Source organism: Somniosus microcephalus, chromosome 2 (genome assembly GCF_052327205.1).
Source record: "Somniosus microcephalus isolate GS21.2 chromosome 2, FLI_Smic_1.0, whole genome shotgun sequence".
NCBI classification, from domain to species: Eukaryota; Metazoa; Chordata; class Chondrichthyes; order Squaliformes; family Somniosidae; genus Somniosus; species Somniosus microcephalus.
Window position 1 is genome coordinate 122,636,391 of NC_140988.1, and position 20,066 is coordinate 122,656,456.

Below are 20,066 nucleotides of genomic sequence, written 5' to 3' on the forward strand. Positions count from 1 at the left end.
TACAAATGAATTAACTTTTTTAAAAACAATTTGTGTTTTAAAAGCAACTTTTTTTTAGTGGAAATGTAGATTTGAAAAGAAACACGCAGAAAGCGGGAAAAGGAAATGAAAAGTTTGGAATCAAGATGGCGGCGACTCACCTCGGTTCAGAATGATAAGGCCCGCCCACACACGCACCGATTGGTCGACCGTCAGGTCACCAAAGCGTAGGATTGGTCAATCGTCCCCTCACTCGACTCTAGGAGGGCCCGCCCGCACGCGCCAGGAACCCGCCCCCGCCACGCAGCGATTGGTCGACCGTCGGGTCGCTCGACCGTACGATTGGTCGACCTCGACGTCACTCAATGCTAATGAGCAAATAATGAGCGGAATTTTGAACATTTTTTGGATACCGCGAGTGCAATTTTTGTCTCACCGAAACATAAATACGCTTACAACCGTTCTGGAATCGTAAGCTTGAATCGTAAGCTTTCTTTTGATGTAACACACGTGTAGGTACGCTCTATAACTTGAGAGTGTATAGCCAGACAGACAGACAGATGGAATGACAGACAGAAGAACCGCTTTATATATATAGGTAAGATATATATAGTGAATAACTGGGGTCGTAGCACCAATCCCTGCGGTACCCCACTAGTCACTGCCTTCCACTCGGAAAAAGACCCGATTATTCCAACTCTGTGCTTCCTGTCTACCAACTAGTTTTCTATCCAAGTTAGTACCTTGCCCCCAATCCCATGTGCTTTAACTTTGCACGCTAGTCTCTTAGGCGGGACCTTATCGAAAGCCTTCTGAAAGTCCAAATACACCACATCCACTGGTTCTCCCTTATCTATTCTACCAGTTACATCCTCAAAAAATTCCAGTACATTAGTCAAGCATGATTTACCTTTTGTAAATCCACGTTGACTTTGTCTGATCCTGTCACTGTTTTCCAAGTGCTCTGCTATTACATCTTTTATAATGCACTTTAGCATTTTCCCCACTACCGATGTCAGGCTTACTGGTCTATAATTCCCTGTTTTTTCTCTACCACCTTTTTTAAATAGTGGGGTCACATTAGCTACCCTCCAATCCAGGGGAACTGTTCCAGAGTCTAAAGAATTTTGGAAGATGACCAGCAATGCATCTACTATTTCTAGGGCCACTTCCTTAAGTACCCTAGGATGTAGATTATCAGGCCCTGGGGATTTATCGGCCTTCAATCCCGTCAATTTCCCTAACACCATTTCCTTACAAATACTGATTTCATTCAGTTCCTCCCTCTCATTAGACCCTATGTTCCCCGACATCTCTGGGAGTTTATTTGTGTCCTCCTTTGTGAAGACAGAACCAAAGTATGTATTTAATTGGTCTGCCATGTCTTTGTTCCCCATTATAAATTCCCCTGATTCTGACTGCAAGGGACCTACGCTTGACTTTACCAATCTTTTTCTGTTCACATATCTATAGAAGCTTTTACAGTGAGTTTTTATGTCCCATGCAAGTTTACTCTCATACTCTATTTTCCCCCTCTTAATTAATCCCTTTGTCCTCCTTTGCTGCTTTTTCTGGCTAGATTATATGTCCTATCCTTGGATCTTATGCTATCCCTAGTTTCCCTTGTTAGCCAATGTTGAGTCAACTTTTTTGTTTTATTTTTATGTCAAAGAGGGATGAACAAATTCTGTAGTTCATCCATGCGATCTTTAAACGTTTGCCATTGCCTATTCACCGTCAACCCTTTAAGTAACATTCCCCAATCCATCCTAGCCAACTCGCGCCTCATACCATCGTAGTTTCCTTTATTTAAATTCAGTACCCAAGTCTCTGAATCAACTACTTCACTCTCCATCTTAATGAAGAATTCTATCATATTATGATTGCTCCTCCCCAAGGGGCCTCGCACAACAAGATTGCTAATTAATCCTTTCTCATTACATAATACCCAGTCTAAGATGGCCTGATCTCTAGTTGGTTCCTCGACATATTGGTCCAGGAAACCATCCCGTATACACTCTAGGAATTCCTCTTCCGCAGTATTGTTACTAATTTGGTTAGCCCAATCTATATGTATATTAAAGTCACCCATGATAACTGCTGTGCTCTTATTGCACGCATCTCTAATTTCCCGTTTAATGCCATCCCCAACCTCAGCATTACTGTTTGGGGGTCTGTATGCAACTCCCACTAACGTTTTCTGCCCCTTGGTATTTCTCAGCTCTACCCATACAGATTCTACATCATCAGAGCTAATATCCTTCCTTACTATCGTGTTAATCTCCTCTTTAACCAGCAATGCTACCCCACTGCCTTTTCCTTTTTGCCTGTCCTTCCTGAATATTGAATACCCCTGGATGTTGAATTCCCAGCCTTGGTCACCCTGGAGCCATGTCTCTGTAATCCCAAATATATCATATCCGTTTACATCTATTTGCGCAGCTAATTCATCCACCTTATTACGAATGCTCCTCGCATTAAGACACAAAGCCTTCAGGCTTGTTTTTTTAACACTCTTAGACCTTTTAGAATTATTGTTTACTGCAGCCATGTTTGATTTACACCCTTGATTTCTCTGACTTCCACTTTTGCTTTTCTCCTTCCTGTCTTTTGCTTCTATCCTTGCTTTCCTTTCTTCTGTCTCCCTGCACAGGTTCCCAACCCCCTGCCATTTTAGTTTAAACCCTCCCCAACAGCACTAGCAAACACTCCCCCTAGGACATCAGTCCCAGTCCTGCCCAGGTGCAAACCGTCCAGTTTGCACTGGTCCCCCCTCCCCCAGAACCGGTTCCAATGTCCCAGGAATTTGAATCCCTCCCCCTTGCACCATTCTTCTGGCCACGTATTCATCTGAAATATCCTTCTATTTCTACTCTGACTAGCACGTGGCACTGGTAGCAATCCTGAGATTACTACCTTTGAGGTCCTATTTTTTAATTTACCTCCTAACTCCCTATATTCAGCTTTTAGGACCTCATCCCATTTTTTACCTATATCATTGGTACCTATATACACCACAACAACTGGCTGTTCACCCTCCCCCTCCAGAATACCCTGCAGCCTCTCCAAGACATCCTTGACCCTTGCACCAGGGAGGCAACATACCATCCTGGAGTCTCATTTGCGGCTGCAGAAACGCTTATCTATTCCCCTTACAATAGAATCCCCTATCACTATAGCTCTCTCGCTCTTTTTCCTCCCGTCCCGTGCAGCAGAACCACCCATGGTGCCAGGAAGTTGGTTGCTGCTGCCTTCCCCCTCCTCCCCAACAATATCCAAAGTGGTATATCTGTTTGAGAGGGGGATGGCCACAGGGGACACCTGCGCTACCTGCCTGCGCCTACTACTCTGCCTGGTGGTCACCCATTCCCTTCCTGCCTGTGCAGCCTTTACCTGCGGTGTGACCAACTGATTAAACGTGATAGCCATGACATCCTCAGCATCGCGAATGCTCCACCAGTATATACCCATTCGCAGCTCCAGCGCCGCAATGCGGTCTGCCAGTAGCTGCAGCTGGATACACTTCCTGCACACATGGTCGTCAGGGACACAGGAAGTGTCCCTGATTTCCCACATAGTGCAGGAGGAGCATTCCACGGGGCCGAGCTTTCTTGCCTTGACTTACCCTTTAATTAATTTAAATTAAATCAATACCACCAATTATACTACAATTAAATGATATACTCAAGGGCCCTTGTTTCCTAGCACTTCCCGCTACACAACAGAGACCTTAGAAACTATAACCACAAAATTAAGACCTTCTAAACTTTATAAACTATGAACCTTAACTGTCAAACTATAGAGTAGTATGAATACTCACCCAATCAGCTGCTTCCTCCTGCCCGCATCATGTTTTGAATCGTGACGTGGCTCTGGAACGCCGCCACTGGTCTGTGAGATTGGTAAGCTGAACCTCCGCTCTCACCGCTCCCAACAATGGCCTCTTGGTCATGAGTTTCCTGGCATGATTATGCAGGTGAAAATTATATAGGGTCAGCAAACATAAGTAGAAATTAGTGAAAAGTAAATAGGGAATAGATATCATAAAAAGTATATTTGCTCAAAAGAGAGATAAAAGCTTTGAATAACCTTATCAAGAGGCAAAAGCATTGGGGTTATTCAAACCACAATTAGATACAATTATGGAACAGTCAGTGCACTGTAAGACTATCCTTTTATCATCCCTGACTTCTCTTATCAAACAAATTAACTAACAAATTATGCTTCTGAATTTCCATGATTTGCTGATAAATTTTCACAATTGTCATGCACCTTGGAATAGCTCAGTTTTGCTCCCGATCCTCAGCAATAATGGAAAATGCATCAAACATCAGTGAAGGCAATGATGTGCACTTGATTCAGATCACAGGTGATTAAAATGCTCAAAACACGAGCACACATGCCTTGAGTCCCCCTTATATGGAGTGTTTCAGATAGCTGGTTGAGTCGAATGGCAATTTCTAGCAGTGAGTCCCTGATGTACATTCCTGAAGATCGGAGAGTCTACTTTATAGTCAGCTAGAGCACGTTTTGTACCAAATTTAATTTAAAAATATGTGACACTCTATATGGAACCACGCATCCATAGAATAAGCAGAATATCTTGCTAATTAAATATAAAAAAAGAAAGACTTACATTTATATAGCACCTTTCCTGACCACCAGACATCTCAAAGCACTTTACAGCCAATGAAGTACTTTTGGAGTGTAGTCACTGTTGTAATGAGGGAAATGCGGCACCAATTTGCACATAGCAAGCTCCTACAAACAGCAATGTGATAATGACCAGATAATCTGTTTTTTGTTATGTTGATTGAGGGATAAATATTGGCCAGGACACCGGGGATAACTCTCCTGCCTGTAATAAGGCCTGTAATTGCCCTTTACAAAGGGGTGGATCAGGTATAAAGCAGGAATAAAGAGAAAGTTAGGAGGGGCGACCAAAGGTGTGGTTGAAAAGAAGCTTTTGAAGGTGGGGAGAAATGCAGCAAGGGGGAGAGGTTTAGGAAGAAAATTTCAGTGCGGGGCTCTGATGGCTGAAAGCTCTGCCTCCGATGGAAAACACTATTTACTAATTTATTTCTGCTTGTCTTTCAGTTGCTTTGGCTGCGTACAAATGGCTAGTTTGCTACTTGTTGCTTGAGAGCTGCATGAAACTAGACGACGAGAAGAATTCAGGCAAATCAGACTTTGAGTGCAGAAACAACAGTCAGGTAAATGGTTTGTGGAGGGAATTCATGGAAGTGGCAGTAGCTATGAAGTGAACTTGTTATTCAATAATTTAGCCGTTTAGTAATTACATGATCAAAAAGTGTTGTACTCATTTCGTGCCTGGTGTTAGATGATTACTCAAACATACTAGTTGACATAATCATCAGCCAGTCAGCAGTAAGTATTCGATGTAAAATTGTTGATATGTGATTTTATATAGAAAATATTCTTATTGTGCACTAACAGCCAATCAGTGTGAGAAATATTTATATTTAATGTACTTTCCTTGGCTGTACTTATTGTGTTATTTTGAGTCCCAAATAATTTTAAATGCACCTGACAATAATTAAGTGCATCTGACTTGGCACAATAATTTACTCAAAAAGCAAAAAAACTCCAGATGCTGCATGTAAGTATAGGTGTACCAGGTAGAACAGCCTTGGTAAACTTTTAAAATATATATCCGCATATTAGTACTCATTCTGCAATAGCTATACACAGACAGGCTTGGAGCAGTAGACACATTACCCCATTAACTGTCTATGAGAAGAGATCAAGAAATATAGTAATTATATAGTCAATCAATCAAGTGACTCTAGGGAGGAAATCTGGTATGAATAGACTTGTATTATGAATAGACTGGGAAGCGATAAGAGGAAGTCCATAAATGATACCCATGCTTTCTCATTAGTGAGTAAACAGATGTTATTGCGCAGACATGTTGAAGGGACATTAAATAGATGTAGTTAGAACGCGTTAACATAATGGCATTACGTTAGGAGGACGTAATTACACATATAAAAGATATAGGCCTAGAAATTCACTTTGGGGCGGCCAGCTCGCTCGCGCCCAAAAGTTAGCGCTGGGCGGGGAGCCATTAGCGATCGTCAGATATTCAGTGTTTGCGCCCCAATTCGGAACCGGGCGCTATACCAGGGTGTGCCCGCCTCCGCTTGGGGCGCTGACACTGAATTTCAGCGCTCTTGGCGCCGCTGCGCCAGCCGCTGCGGAGCGGCAGGCTGCGGTACTGCAGGCCTCCTCCTTCTCTTAAGGGGGAGCTGCCTGCAACGGGGAGATCGCCGCTGGAGAGTGCCGGCAAATGAGCCCGGCACCACGGAGAAGTGCCGGGTTCGCGGAAAGCAGCCGGCAATGCCGCGGGGGGTTGGTGGAGGAGGCCGGGGAAGGAGGTGCGGGCAGGCGGCCGCCGAAAAAGCGGCCGGCCGCACCTTCCCCTTTAAAGCGCCCCACTAAGGCTACAGCACGGCTCCGTTTTCTGGTCGCTGTTTGCGGCCGCTTCGGAGGAGGCAGCCGCTACTAAATATGGGGATCGGGCCGGTTTCGGGGCGGAACCGGGGCACTGCGCACACCGATGACGTCATCGGTGCCGGCGCAGCGCTAACGGCTACCGCCGCCAATACCGCTGCGCTGAATATCAGCGCAAACTCATTTTTGGCGCAGAAGCCCTCTTTAGGCGGTAACTGGCCGCAAAGCTGGCAGCGCCTTAATGAATTTCTAGGCCACAGAGACTGGAGCTACTTGGGGACTTTTTGATCTAGTCTTGCTGTGGCTAGCATAAACAGTCAAGAAGACACACTTTTGATCTCCTAAAGGAGTCCCTGGCATATGAATTATAATATAATTGGTACCCATATCTCATATAGATTACCTATCAGTGGTTGTGTTTTATTATCTCATTGACTTGATTTAATAAAGAGTATTAACCAGACATTTCAATATTACCTGATTCTCAAACTTGTATTAGAGGCAAAGGATGTATGACAATTTCCTAAAATACCTCCAGATATGGGCAATTGGGATATATGACAATATCCTATATAAACCCAACACTCGAAACCTGAAGCAAAAACAGAAAATGCAGGAAAGACTCAGCAGGTCAGTCAGTATTTGTGGAGAAAGCAGATGAGGTTAATGTTTCAGTTGTGGACCCTTTGTTAAAATTGAAAGATATTGTAGAAGAACATCATTTAAAAAGTAGAACAAAGGGAAGGGAGGAGGATAAAAACAAACTCACTCACTCACCCTTCAAACCCACCCACCCACCCACTCACTGACTCACCCACCCACCCACCCACCCACACACTGACTCACCCACCCACACACTGACTCACCCACCCACACACTCACCCACACACACACTGACTCACCCACCCACCCACTCACCTACCCACTCACTCACTCACTCACTCACTCACTCACTCACACCCACTCACTCACTCACCCACCCACTCACTCACCCACCCACCCACACACTGACTCATCCACTCACTCACTCAATCACCCACTCACTCACTCTCACCCACTCACTCACTCACTCACTCTCACCCACTCACTCACTCACCCAGTCACTCACTCTCACACTCTCACTCATTCTCTCACTCTCACTCACTCACTCTCACACTCTCACTCATTCACTCACTCACCCACTCATTCACTCACCCACTCACTCACTCACTCACTCACTCACTCACTCACCCACTCACTCACTCACTCACTCACTCACTCACCCACTCACTCACTCTCACCCACTCACTCACCCACTCACTCACCCACACTCACCCACTCACTCACTCACTCACCCACTCATTCACTCACCCACTCACTCACTCACTCACTCACCCACTCACTCACTCACTCACTCACCCACTCACTCACTCTCACCCACTCACTCACCCACTCACTCACTCACACTCACCCTCTCACTCACTCACCCACTCACTCACTCACCCACTCACTCACTCTCACCCACTCACTCACTAACCCACTCACTCACTCACCCACTCACTCACTCACTCACACCCACTCACTCACCCACTCACTCACTCACTCGCTCACACCCACTCACTCACTCACTCACCCACTCACTCACTCTCACCCACTCACTCACTCACTCACTCACCCACTCACTCACTCACTCACTCACACCCACTCACTCACCCACCCACCCACTCACCTACCCACTCACTCACTCACTCACTAACCCACTCACTCACTCACCCACTCACTCACTCACCCACTCACTCGCTCACTCACTCACACCCACTCACTCACTCACTAACCCACTCACTCACTCACCCACCCACTCACTCACTCACACACTCACTCACTCACTCACTCACTCACCCACTCACTCACCCACTCACTCACCCACTCACTCACTCACTCACTCACCCACTCACTAACCCACTCACTCACTCACCCACCCACTCACTCACCCACTCACTCACTCACTCACACTCACTCACTCACCCACTCACTCACTCACTCAGTCACCCACTCACTCACCCACTCACTCACCCACTCACTCACCCACTCACTCACCCACTCACTCACCCACTCACCCACTCACTCACCCACTCACTCACTCACTCACTCACCCACCCACCCACTCACCTACCCACTCACTCACTCACTCACTCTCACCCACTCACTCACCCGCTCACCCACTCACTCACTCACTCACCCACTCACTCACTCACTCACTCACCCACTCACTCACTCACTCACTCACTCTCACCCACTCACTCACTCACTCACTAACCCACTCACTCACTCACCCACTCACTCACTCACTCACTCACTCACTCTCACCCACTCACTCACTAACCCACTCACTCACTCACTCACCCACTCACTCACTCACTCACTCACACCCACTCACTCACTCACTCACTCACTCGCTCACTCTCACCCACTCGCTCACTCACTCACCCACTCACTCACTCACCCACTCACTCACTCACTCACCCACTCACTCACTCACTCACACCCACTCACTCACTCACCCACCTACCCACTCACTCACTCACTCACCCACTCACTCACTCACTCACTCACTCACACCCACTCACTCACTCACTAACCCACTCACTCACTCACCCACCCACTCACTCACTCACTCACTCACTCACACTCACTCACCCACTCACTCACTCACTCACTCACCTACCCACTCACTCACTCACCTACCCACTCACTCACTCACTCTCACCCACTCACTCGCCCACTCACTCACTCACTCACTCACTCACCCACTCACTCACCCACTCACTCACTCACTCACCTACCCACTCACTCACCCACTCACTCACTCTCACCCACTCACTCACCCACTCACTCACTCACTCACCCACTCACCCACTCACCCACTCACTCACTCACTCACTCACTCACCCACTCACCCACACTCACTCACTCACTCACCCACTCACTCACTCACCCACTCACTCACTCACCCACTCACTCACCCACTCACGCACTCACTCACCCACTCATTCACTCACTTACTCACTCACCCACTCACTCACTCACCCACTCACTCACTCACTCACCCACTCACTCACCCACTCACTCACTCACCCACTCACTCACTCACTCACTCACTCACCCACTCACTCACTCACCCACTCACGCACTCACCCACTCACTCACTCACTCACCCACTCACGCACCCACTCACTCACTCACTCACTCACTCACTCATTCACTCACTTACCCACCCACTCACTCACTCACCCACTCACCTACCCACTCACTCACTCACTCTCACCCACTCACTCACTCACCCACTCACTCACTCACTCACCCACCCACTCACTCACCCACTCACTCACTCACTCACTCACCCACCCACCCACTCACCTACCCACTCACTCACTCACTCACTCTCACCCACTCACTCACCCACTCACTCACCCACTCACTCACTCACCCACTCACTCACTCACCCACTCACTCACCCACTCACCCACTCACTCACTCACTCACTCACTCACTCACTCACTCACCCACTCACCCACTCACTCACTCACACTCACCCACTCACCCACTCACTCACCCACTCACTCACTCACTCACTCACCCACTCACTCACTCACTCACTCACCCACTCACTCACTCACTCACCCACTCACTCACTCACCCACTCACTCACTCACTCACCCACTCACTCACTCACTCACCCACTCACTCACCCACTCACTCAGTCACCCACTCACTCACTCACCCACTCACTCACTCACCCACTCACTCACTCACTCACCCACTCACCCACCCACTCACGCACTCACCCACTCACTCACTCACTTACTCACTCACCCACTCACTCACCCACTCACACTCACTCACTCACTCACTCACCCACTCACTCACTCACCCACTCACTCACTCACTCACTCACCCACTCACTCACCCACTCACTCACTCACTCACCCACTCACTCACCCACTCACTCACCCACTCATCTCACTCACTCACTCACCCACTCACTCACTCACTCACTCACCTCACTCACTCACCCACTCACTCACCTCACTCACTCACCCACTCACTCACCTCACTCACTCACTCACCCACTCACTCACTCACCTCACTCACTCACCCACTCACTCACCTCACTCACTCACCCACTCACTCACCCACTCACTCACTCACTCACCCACTCACTCACTCACCCCACTCACTCACCTCACTCACTCACTCACTCACTCACCCATCCAAACATGGGAAAATAAATAGCATGTCCTGTAAAGTGCTTAAGTGGAAAAGAGGAGATATTAACATTAGACAATAAGAGGCATAATGAGGGAAATGAAAGGGACTTATGAGACCCAGATAACTTCTGAATGGCTGTGGTGGTGGGAGGTAAGGTAGGTAGAAATGGAAACACGATAAACTAGCAAAAAATAGCAGGCTTCAGTGGCCCAGGAGCCTGGGAGAAAAAAAAAAGCAGGTTGACACCAAGGGTGCAGCCTGTCCCTCCAGCATAGTGTTCCAATGGAGAGTCCGTACCTTAAACATCAACCTGACCCTCCCCCACTCTACTTTTATTTTGCTCACTATATAGAATTTTCCATAGCCAAGGTGGAAAAAATATTTTTATGGATTACTGTCAATGTAAATGGATGTATTTTAGTGGTAAATTAGCAGACAATGACCCAGATATTGTGGTAAAAATAGCTGTGAGGCTATCAGCACTTACCATCATTAAGGAATAAATCAGACCGCAACTTCCAGTGTCCGCACATGTGCAGTTAAACGCGGAAATCAGGAAGTTGCTGTCCAATTTTCCCTGCTCCTCCAGAAGCTTCGCTAAACACACCAGAAAAAGTTAGGTTTTGTCTATTCAAGTGTAAGTGATTTTTTTAACGGCATGATAAGTCTTAATTACTACCAAACAACCTCTCTGGCACTGAAAATTAACTTTTACAAGTGTGGAGTCTCATTCCTTCAGATTTTAATTATTGTTGGAGATTTTAAAAAGTTAATTTTTTTTTACTTTGTTTTTCTGTCTCTTTTATCTCTCTTAATTCATCTTTCTTTCCCTCTCTTTATTTGGTGTTCTGTACATGATTTTACATTGAATGAAATATTCTAACTTACACTTCCTGGTTTATACACTGCAGAGGGAATTTTACCCTAAAGAAATAGGTGGGTTGGGGGGCACGTGGGTAGTTAAACTATTAAAAATCAGAATCCCGACCTGAACCCACCTCCAACCTGCCCACTTCCGGTTTTAATGGAGGTGGGACGGAAGATGGGTAATCAATCCGCTGCCAGGAGGTGGGTCATAAGAACATAAGAACATAAGAAATAGGAGCAGGAGTAGGCCAATCGGCCCCTCGAGCCTGCTCCGCCATTCAATAAGATCATGGCTGATCTGATCCTAACTGCCAATCCACTATCACAGAACCATCTCCTGCATCTAACAGAATTAGACACACGAAATAGGAGCAGGATCAGGCTACACGGCCCCTGGGCCCGCTCCGCTACCCACAGGGCCATGACCGATCCGAACCTAGACTCATGTCCAAATTCCTGCCCGCTCCCCGTAACCCTTAATTCCCTTTACTTCTAGGAAACTGTCTATTTCTGTTTTAAATTTATGTAATGATGTAGCTTCTACAGATTTTTGGGGCAGCATATTCCATGGACCTACCACCCTCTGAGTGAAGTAGTTCCTCCTCATCTCAGTTTTGAAAGAGCAGCCTCTTATTCTAAGACTATGCCCCCTAGTTCTAGTTTCACCCATCATCGGGAACACCTTCCCTGCATCCACCCGATCCAACCCCTTCACAATCTTATATGTTTCAATAAGATCCCCTCTCATTCTTCTGAACTCCAATGAGTAGAGTCCCAATCTACTCAACCTCTCCTCATAGTCCATCCCCTCATCCCCGGGATTAACCGAGTGAACCTTCTTTGTACTGACTCGAGAGCAAGTATGTCCTTTCTTAAGTATGGACACCAAAACTGTACGCAGTATTCCAGGTGCGGTCTCACCAATACCTTGTACAACTGAAGCAATGCCTCCCTATTTTTATATTCTATCCCCCTAGCAATGAAAGCCAACATTCCATTGGCCTTCTTAATCACTTGCTGCACCTGCATACTAACCTTTTTGAGTTTCGTGCACCAGGACCCCCAGATCCCTTTGTACTTCAGTACTTTCCAGTTTCTTGCCATTAAGATAATAACTTGCTCTACGATTTTTCCTGCCAAAGTGCATAACCTCACACTTTCCAGTATTGTATTCCATCTGCCAAATCTCTGCCCACTTACTTAGCCTGTCTATGTTCCCTTGAAGGTTTTTTATGTCCTCCTCACTCACTACTTTCCCCCCCATCTTAGTATCATCTGCAAACTTTGATATGTTACACTCGGTCCCCTCCTCCAAATTGTTAATATAGATTGTAAAGAGTTGGGGACCCAGCACTGACCCCTGCGGAACACCACTAGTTACTGATTGCCAGTCTGAGAATGAACCATTTATCCCAACTCTCTGCCTTCTGTTAGATAGCCAATCCTCTATCCATGCCAGAATATTACCCCCAATCCTGTGATTTTTTATCTTAAGCAATAATCTTTTGTGTGGCACCTTGTCAAATGCCTTTTGGAAGTCTAAATACAGTACGTCCACTGGTTCCCCTTTATCCATCCTATATGTTACTTCCTCAAAAAACTCCAGCAAATTTGTCAAACATGACTTCCCCTTCATAAAACCATGCTGACTTTGTCCTATTAAATTATGATTATCCAAATGTCCTGTTACTGTCTCCTTAATAATGGACTCCAAAATTTTACCTACCACAGATGTTAGGCTAACCGGTCTATAGTTTCCAGCCTTCTGTCTACTGCCTACTGTCTACTGTCCATTTAAATATTATAATGAGGCTGGAAGCCTCTGCTTTAACCTCAATTTTAAATTTAACTTTCGCTGGTTGGGTTTTGCACGTCTCGTGAAACCCGCCAGCTAAAGCAAGGTGAGGACTGCTGGATCCAGGAGGTAGGTGGCTTTACACTTACCTCCTGGACCCAGGGTCCCTGCCTAACCCACCCCTGCGATCGGAAACCACCCCACGAGGCTTCCAATGCCACCGCCCCCAGGCCTACGTTCCCCCCACTAGACCTCCGCTTTCATCCCCCAGACTTACAATCCCCCCACTAGGCCGCCGATCCCCCCCAGGCCTCCAATTCTCCACCCCCCCCACCCCCGAAGGCCTCCAATCCCCCACGAGACCTCCCTCCCTGCTCCTCCGGCCCAGCCTGTGCTGCTCCTCCGGTCCCTGATCCCTTCAGACCTTCCAGCCCATGCTGCTCCTCCAGCCGCCCCCCCCCGGCCCCTGATCTTCTTCCCGGCCCGGCCTCCGATCTTCTTCCCGGACCCCACGATCTTCTTCCAGGCCCTCCCCCCGATCTTGTACCTGGCCCCCGATCTTTTTTCTCCAACCCCCTCCCCCGGATCTTCTTGCTGACTCCTGGCCCCCATGCGATCCCTCTAACCCTCCTCTGTGTGGCCTAGTCATATCAGGCCCTGTCGTTAAATTCAGCAGGCCTGCGGGAAACCCGTTCTCCCAGGATTCCCAACCGCCTCAGAGTCCCCGCCCCCAAACTGCCTTCCCCATTTAAATTCAGCCATGCGTGTCTCAGTAAGGATTCTTCAATCTGATTGGTTGAAGGGACACGCTGTTGCTTGTCTTGCTCACACATGCCACAGATCCCCTTTAGAGGGCGCCATTTTGCATCAGACTCCTGATGACTGTAAGTTGCCACGAAAAGTCTGCGAGTAGCTATAAGTGTAATGAATGGCAACCACCTTTCGTTCGCCGCTGACCACAAAATCCGGGCCATTGTCACTAAAGTGCAGTTTTAGTTAAAATCTACTCTTTCATTCTTAAAAGAATACTTAATTTTTGCAACTACATATATTCTCAGATCTCTTAAATGTATTTTATTTTACATTCAATAATATTATGGCGAATGTAACAAGCACCTTACTTGGCTAGCTAGATAAATTTGTCACCCATTGATCTAACACCATCATTTTAATATAAATAAAAAACACATTTTAAGTTTGTGTTTAACAGCTTGGCTTTGTAATTAAACTCTCTACCATCATGTTTTCCACATTAAAGGTTTGATGTTGTGCCTCATCTATAATAGCAGTAGTTAAGAAAATAAAAGGAATGCATATAAAATATGTATTCACAGATATCTTGGTGTGAAGTTTATTAATATGGTTTTACAATAATAATTTGCAATGTTTAAATTTTTTTAATTCCGGGATGTGGACGTCACCGGCAATGCCATTTATTGTCCGTTCCTAATTGTCCGCGAGAAGGTGGTGGTGAGCCGCCTTCTTGAATACAACTGAGTGGCTTGCTAGGCCATTTCAGAGGGCAGTTAAGAGTCAACCACATTGCTGTATAGGCCAGACCAGGTAAGGACAGCAGATTTCCTTTTCTGAAGGACATTAGTGAATCAATTGAGTTTTTACAACAATCCAATAGTTTCATAGTCACCATTACTGATACTACAGGTTTATTTAATTGAATTTAAATTCCCCAGCTGCCGTGGTGGGATTTGAACTCATGTCTCACGGATACATTAGTCCAAGTCTCTGGATTACTAGTCCAGTAACATAACCACTATGCTAACATACCCGGTGATATATTTGTGATATATTCAGATCATTAAATTTTATATGGCATATCTTCCTCCATTTTTGTGTTGGGTAGTGGAATGCTAATAGGTTTGTGGAAATAAACTGTAAAAATTATAGGCCTGTTATTTAATTTTATTGCATTAAATGTGTGGTAGAACAGCAAACAGTTGCCAGAAGCTTCTCATTTTGCTGGGTGTGCTGCTGTAAAGCAGACAGGGGAAGAAATTAGTACTTTCACAATAGCGTCTGATTAATCCTGTTCTGTATGCTACCAATTATTTACCAGACATTAGACACTGTTTTTAACTTTCCTAGTTGTATGGGCAACTTATATAACAACATATATTTGGGCCACATGTGGTAACATCAGAGTAATAACCACAAATCCTAAAACAAAGGAAGGCGCCATCTGGACAATTTCATAACTTACATTAAAAGGATTTCTTAATGAAGTTTGGGTTACAATTTTTTTTGTCAACATCATAACTCGCTGCGTAATTTTTTTTCCTCATGATGCCTCTAGTTCTTTTGCTAATTACCATAAATCTGTGTCTTCTGGCTACTGACTCTTCTGCCGCTGGAAATAGTTTCTCCTTATTTACTCTATCAAAACCCTTCAAGATTTTGAACACCTCTATCAAATCTCTCCTTAACATTCTCTGCTATATGGAGAACAACCCCAGTTTCTCTAGTCTCTAACTGAAGTATTTCATCCAGCAGATAGCTGTTTCTAAACTCTTGCCACAAACCTGCAGTGAGAGTCTAACCACCACCCCTTGGCATTCAACGGCATTACTATCACCGAATCCCCCATCATCAACATCCTGGGGGTCACCACTGACCAGAAACTTAACTGGACCAGCCACATAAATACTGTGGCAACAAGAGCAGGTCAGAGGCTAGGTATTCTGTGGCGAGTGTCTCACCTCCTGACTCCCCAAAGCCTTTCCACCATCTACAAGACACAAGTAAGGAGTGTGATGGAATACTCTCCACTTGCTTAGATGAGTGCAGCTCCAACAACACTCAAGAAGCTCGACATTATCCAGGACAAAGCAACCCGCTTGATTGGCACCCCACCCTCCACCTTAAACATTCACTCCCTCCACCACCGGCGTACCTTGGCTGCAGTGTGTACCATCTTCAAGATGCACTGCAGCAACTCGCCAAGGCTCCTTCGGCAGCACCTCCCAAACCCGTGACCTCTTCCACCTAGAAGGACAAGGGCAGCAGGCACATGGGAACACCACCACCTCCAAGTTCCCCTCCAAGTCACACCATCCTGACATCGAAGTATATCGCCGATCCTTCATCGTCGCTGAGTCAAAATCCTGGAACTCCCTACCTAACAGCACTGTGGAAGTACCTTCACCACACGGACTGCAGCGGTTCAAGAAGGCGGCTCACCACCACCTTTTCAAGGGCAATTAGGGATGGGCAATAAATGCTGGCCTTGCCAGTGACACCCACATCCCATAAACGAATAAATAAAAAAATTAGAGGAGCGCAGATATCTCGAGGGGTTGTAGGGCTAAAGGAGATTACAGAGATAGGGAGGGGTGAGGCCATGGAAGGATTTGAAAACAAGGATGAGAATTTTGAAATTGAGGCGCTGCTTAACCGGAAGGCAATGTAGGTCAGCGAGCACAGGGGTGATGGGCGAACGAAACTTGGTGCGAGTTAGGACATAGACAGCCGAGTTTTGGATGACCTCAAGTTTACATAGGGTAGAATGTGGGAGGCCAGCCAGGAATGCGTTGGAATAGTAAAGTCTAGAGGTAACAAAGGCATGGATGAGGGTTTCAGCAGCAGATGAGCTGAGGCACCGGCGGAGACAGGCGATGTTAAGGAGGTGGAAATAGGCGGTCTTTGTTATGCTGCAGATATGTGGTCGGAAGCTCATTTCAGGGTCAAATATGACACCAAGGTTGTAAACAGTGTGGTTCAGCCTCAGACAAATGTTAGTGAAAGGGATGGAGTCAGTAGCTAGGGAACGGAGTTTGTGGCAGGGACCGAAAACAATGGCTTCGGTCTTCCCAGTATTTAATTGGAGAAAGTTTCTGCTCATCCAGAACTGGATTTCGGACAAGCAGTCAGACAAATTAGAGACCGTGGATGGGTTGAGAGAAGTGGTAGTGAGGTAGAGCTGGGTGTCATCAGCGTACATGTGGAAACTGAGGCTGTGTTTTCGGATGGTGTCGCCAAGGGGCAGCATGTAGATGAGAAATAGGAGGGGGCCAAGGATAGATCCTTATGGGACACCAGAGGTAATGATGCGGGAGCGGGAAGAGAAGCCGTTGCATATGATTCTCTGGCTACGATTAGATAGATAAGAATGGAACCAGGCGAGTGCAGTCCCACCCAACTGGACGACGGTGGAGAGACGTTGAAGAAGGATGGAGTGGTCAACTGTGTCAAAGGCTGCAGATAAGTCAAGAAGGGCGAGGAGGGATAGTTTACCTTTGTCACAGTCACAAAGGATGTTATTTGTGACTTTGATGAGAGCCATTTCAGTACTATGGCAAGGGTGGAAATCTGATTGGAGGGATTCAAACATGGAGTTGCGGCAAAGATGGGCACGGATTTGGGAGGCGACAATACGTTGAATGACTTTAGAGAGGAAAGGGAGGTTGGAGATGGGGCGGTAGTTTGCAAGGACGGAGGGATCCAGGGTTGGGTTTTGAGGGGAGGTGGGTTGACGGTAGATCTGAGGGAGAGGGGGACAGTACCTGAGGAGAGAGAACAATGTCAGCTAACATGGGAGCCAGAAAAGGAAGCTGGGTAGTTTGGTGACTTTCAGTCAGGGACACTGCAGATGGCCTTGTTGGTCGACCTTGAGGAGCTGGTGGCTGGGAGTGTGAAATCAATCTTCTTCTTGTTCTTCTTCACTCTCCTCCCCCTCTTCTTGGTCACCCACTGGCTGGGCAGGCTGCATTTCTTGGGTGTGTGAAATGAGGAAGGCACAAGGGTGGAGTTGTGGTAAGGGGAGGTTGTGAAAGCAAGAGGTGCATGCAAGAAGGAGAATAAAGGCTTGCACCTCAACAGAGCCGGAACCAATGTCCTCGCGATAGTTGGGGGTGGGGGGGGGGGGGGGATTCTAGTGCTGTTGGGGAGGATTTAAACTAATTTGGCTGGGGGATAGGCACCAGGATGTAGCATTAGAAAGGAGAAACAAAGTGCACAAAGGCTTGGGAGAGAGATAGCACTACAGTAACAAATAGTAAGGTATTAGGTGGGGTCAGACTAAGAGCAAATACAAGAAGGTCTAAGATTGGTTTACAGTGCATGTGTGTAAATGCACGAAGTGTGGTAAATAAGGTTGGTGAGCTGCAGGCGCAAATAGCCACATAGGAATATGATGTCGTAGCAGTAATGGAGACCTTGCTCAAAAAAGGGCAGGATTGGGTTTTAAATATTCCTGGATATAAGGTGTTCAGGAAAGATAGGGAAGGAAAGAAAGAAGGTGGGGTGGCAGTATTGGTTAAGGAGAATGTTACAGTGTTGGAGAGAGAGGATGACCTGGAGGAGTCAAGGACAGAATCTGTTTGGTTAGAGTTAAATAATAGAGGTGTCATTACACTGCTAGGTGTATTCTATAGGCCACCACCTAGTGGGAACGATATAGAGGAGTTGAATTGCAGGGAAATTACAGAGAAGTACAAGAACTATAGAGCAGTGATAATGGGGGACTTCAATTATCCTAATATAGTCTGCAATTGTAATAGTGTAAAGGGAAAAGAGGGGGAAGAACTTCTGAAGTGTGTTCAGGAGAACTTTCTTGATCAGTACGTTTCCAGCCCAACGAGCAAGGAGGCATTGCTGGATCTGGTTCTGGGGAATGAGGTGGATCAAGTGGAGCAAGTGTCAGTAGGGGAACATTTAGGGAACAGTGATCATAGTAGCATAAGCTTTAGATTAGCTATGGAAAAGGACAGGGAGCAATCTAGAGTAAAAGTACTTAATTGGAGGAAGGTAAATTTCAGTGGGTTGAGTACGAATCTGGCCAGGTTAAATTGGAATCAAAGATTGGCAGGCAAAACCGTAATTGAACAATGGGCTGCCTTTAAAGAGGAGATGGTTCAGGTACAGTCGAGGTACATTCCCACTAGGGGGAAAGGTAGGGCAAGAAAACCAGAGCTCCCTTGATGACGAAAGAGACAGAGAGTAAGATGAAGCAGAAAAAGAGCGGGTGTGACAGATCGATACATGTGCGAATCAGGCTGAATATAGAAAGTTCAGAGGAGAAGTGAAAAAAAAAATAAGAGGGGCAGAGAGAGAGTATGAGACTAGATTGGCAGCTAACATAAAAGGGAATTCAAAAATCTTCTTAGGCATATAAATGATATGCATGGAGGCAGAGGGCATGGCTGAGGTACTAAATGAGCACTTTGCATCAGTCTTCACCAAGGAAGAAGACGTTTCCAAGGTTATAGTGAAAGAAGAGGTAGTGGAGATACCAGATGACATAAAAATTGATAAAGAGAAGGTACCAGAAAAACTAGCTGTACTTAAAGTTGATAAGTCACCAGGACCAGATGGGATGCATCCTAGGATGCTGAGGGAAGTTAAGGAGGAAATCGAGGAGGTACTAGCCATAATCTTCCAATCCTCCTTAGATACGGGGGTGGTGCCCAAGACTGGAGAATTGCAAATGTTACACCCTTGTTCAAAAAAGGGTGTAAGGATAAAGCCAGCAACTACAGGCCAGTCAGTTTAACCTCGGTAGTGGGGAAGTTTTTAGAAACGATAATCAGGGACAACGTTAACAGTCCCTTGGACAAGTGTGGAATAATTAAGGAAAGCCAGCACGGATTTGTTAAAGGCAAATCATGTTTAACGAACTTGTTTGAATTTTTTGATGAGGTAACAGAGAGGGTTGATGAGGGCAATGCGGTTGACATGGTGTACACAGACT

The 20,066-nt window shown here is 46.3% G+C and overlaps 1 protein-coding gene across 5 annotated transcripts in view; it reads left to right on the forward strand.

The window, feature by feature from the left end:
- The window catches only part of acox3 (acyl-CoA oxidase 3, pristanoyl), a 307,072-nt gene that overhangs the window by 222,223 nt on the left and 64,783 nt on the right, over positions 1-20,066 (forward strand). For 4 of the 5 annotated variants that reach the window (XM_085962200.1, XM_085962203.1, XM_085962202.1 and 1 more), the window contains exon 14: positions 5,077-5,192. The exons of the other annotated variant lie outside the window; for it this stretch is intronic. In XM_085962200.1, coding sequence (XP_085818326.1) covers positions 5,077-5,192 — 116 coding nt within the window. The remainder of the gene's footprint in view (positions 1-5,076; positions 5,193-20,066) is intronic. 5 annotated transcript variants of the gene reach the window in all.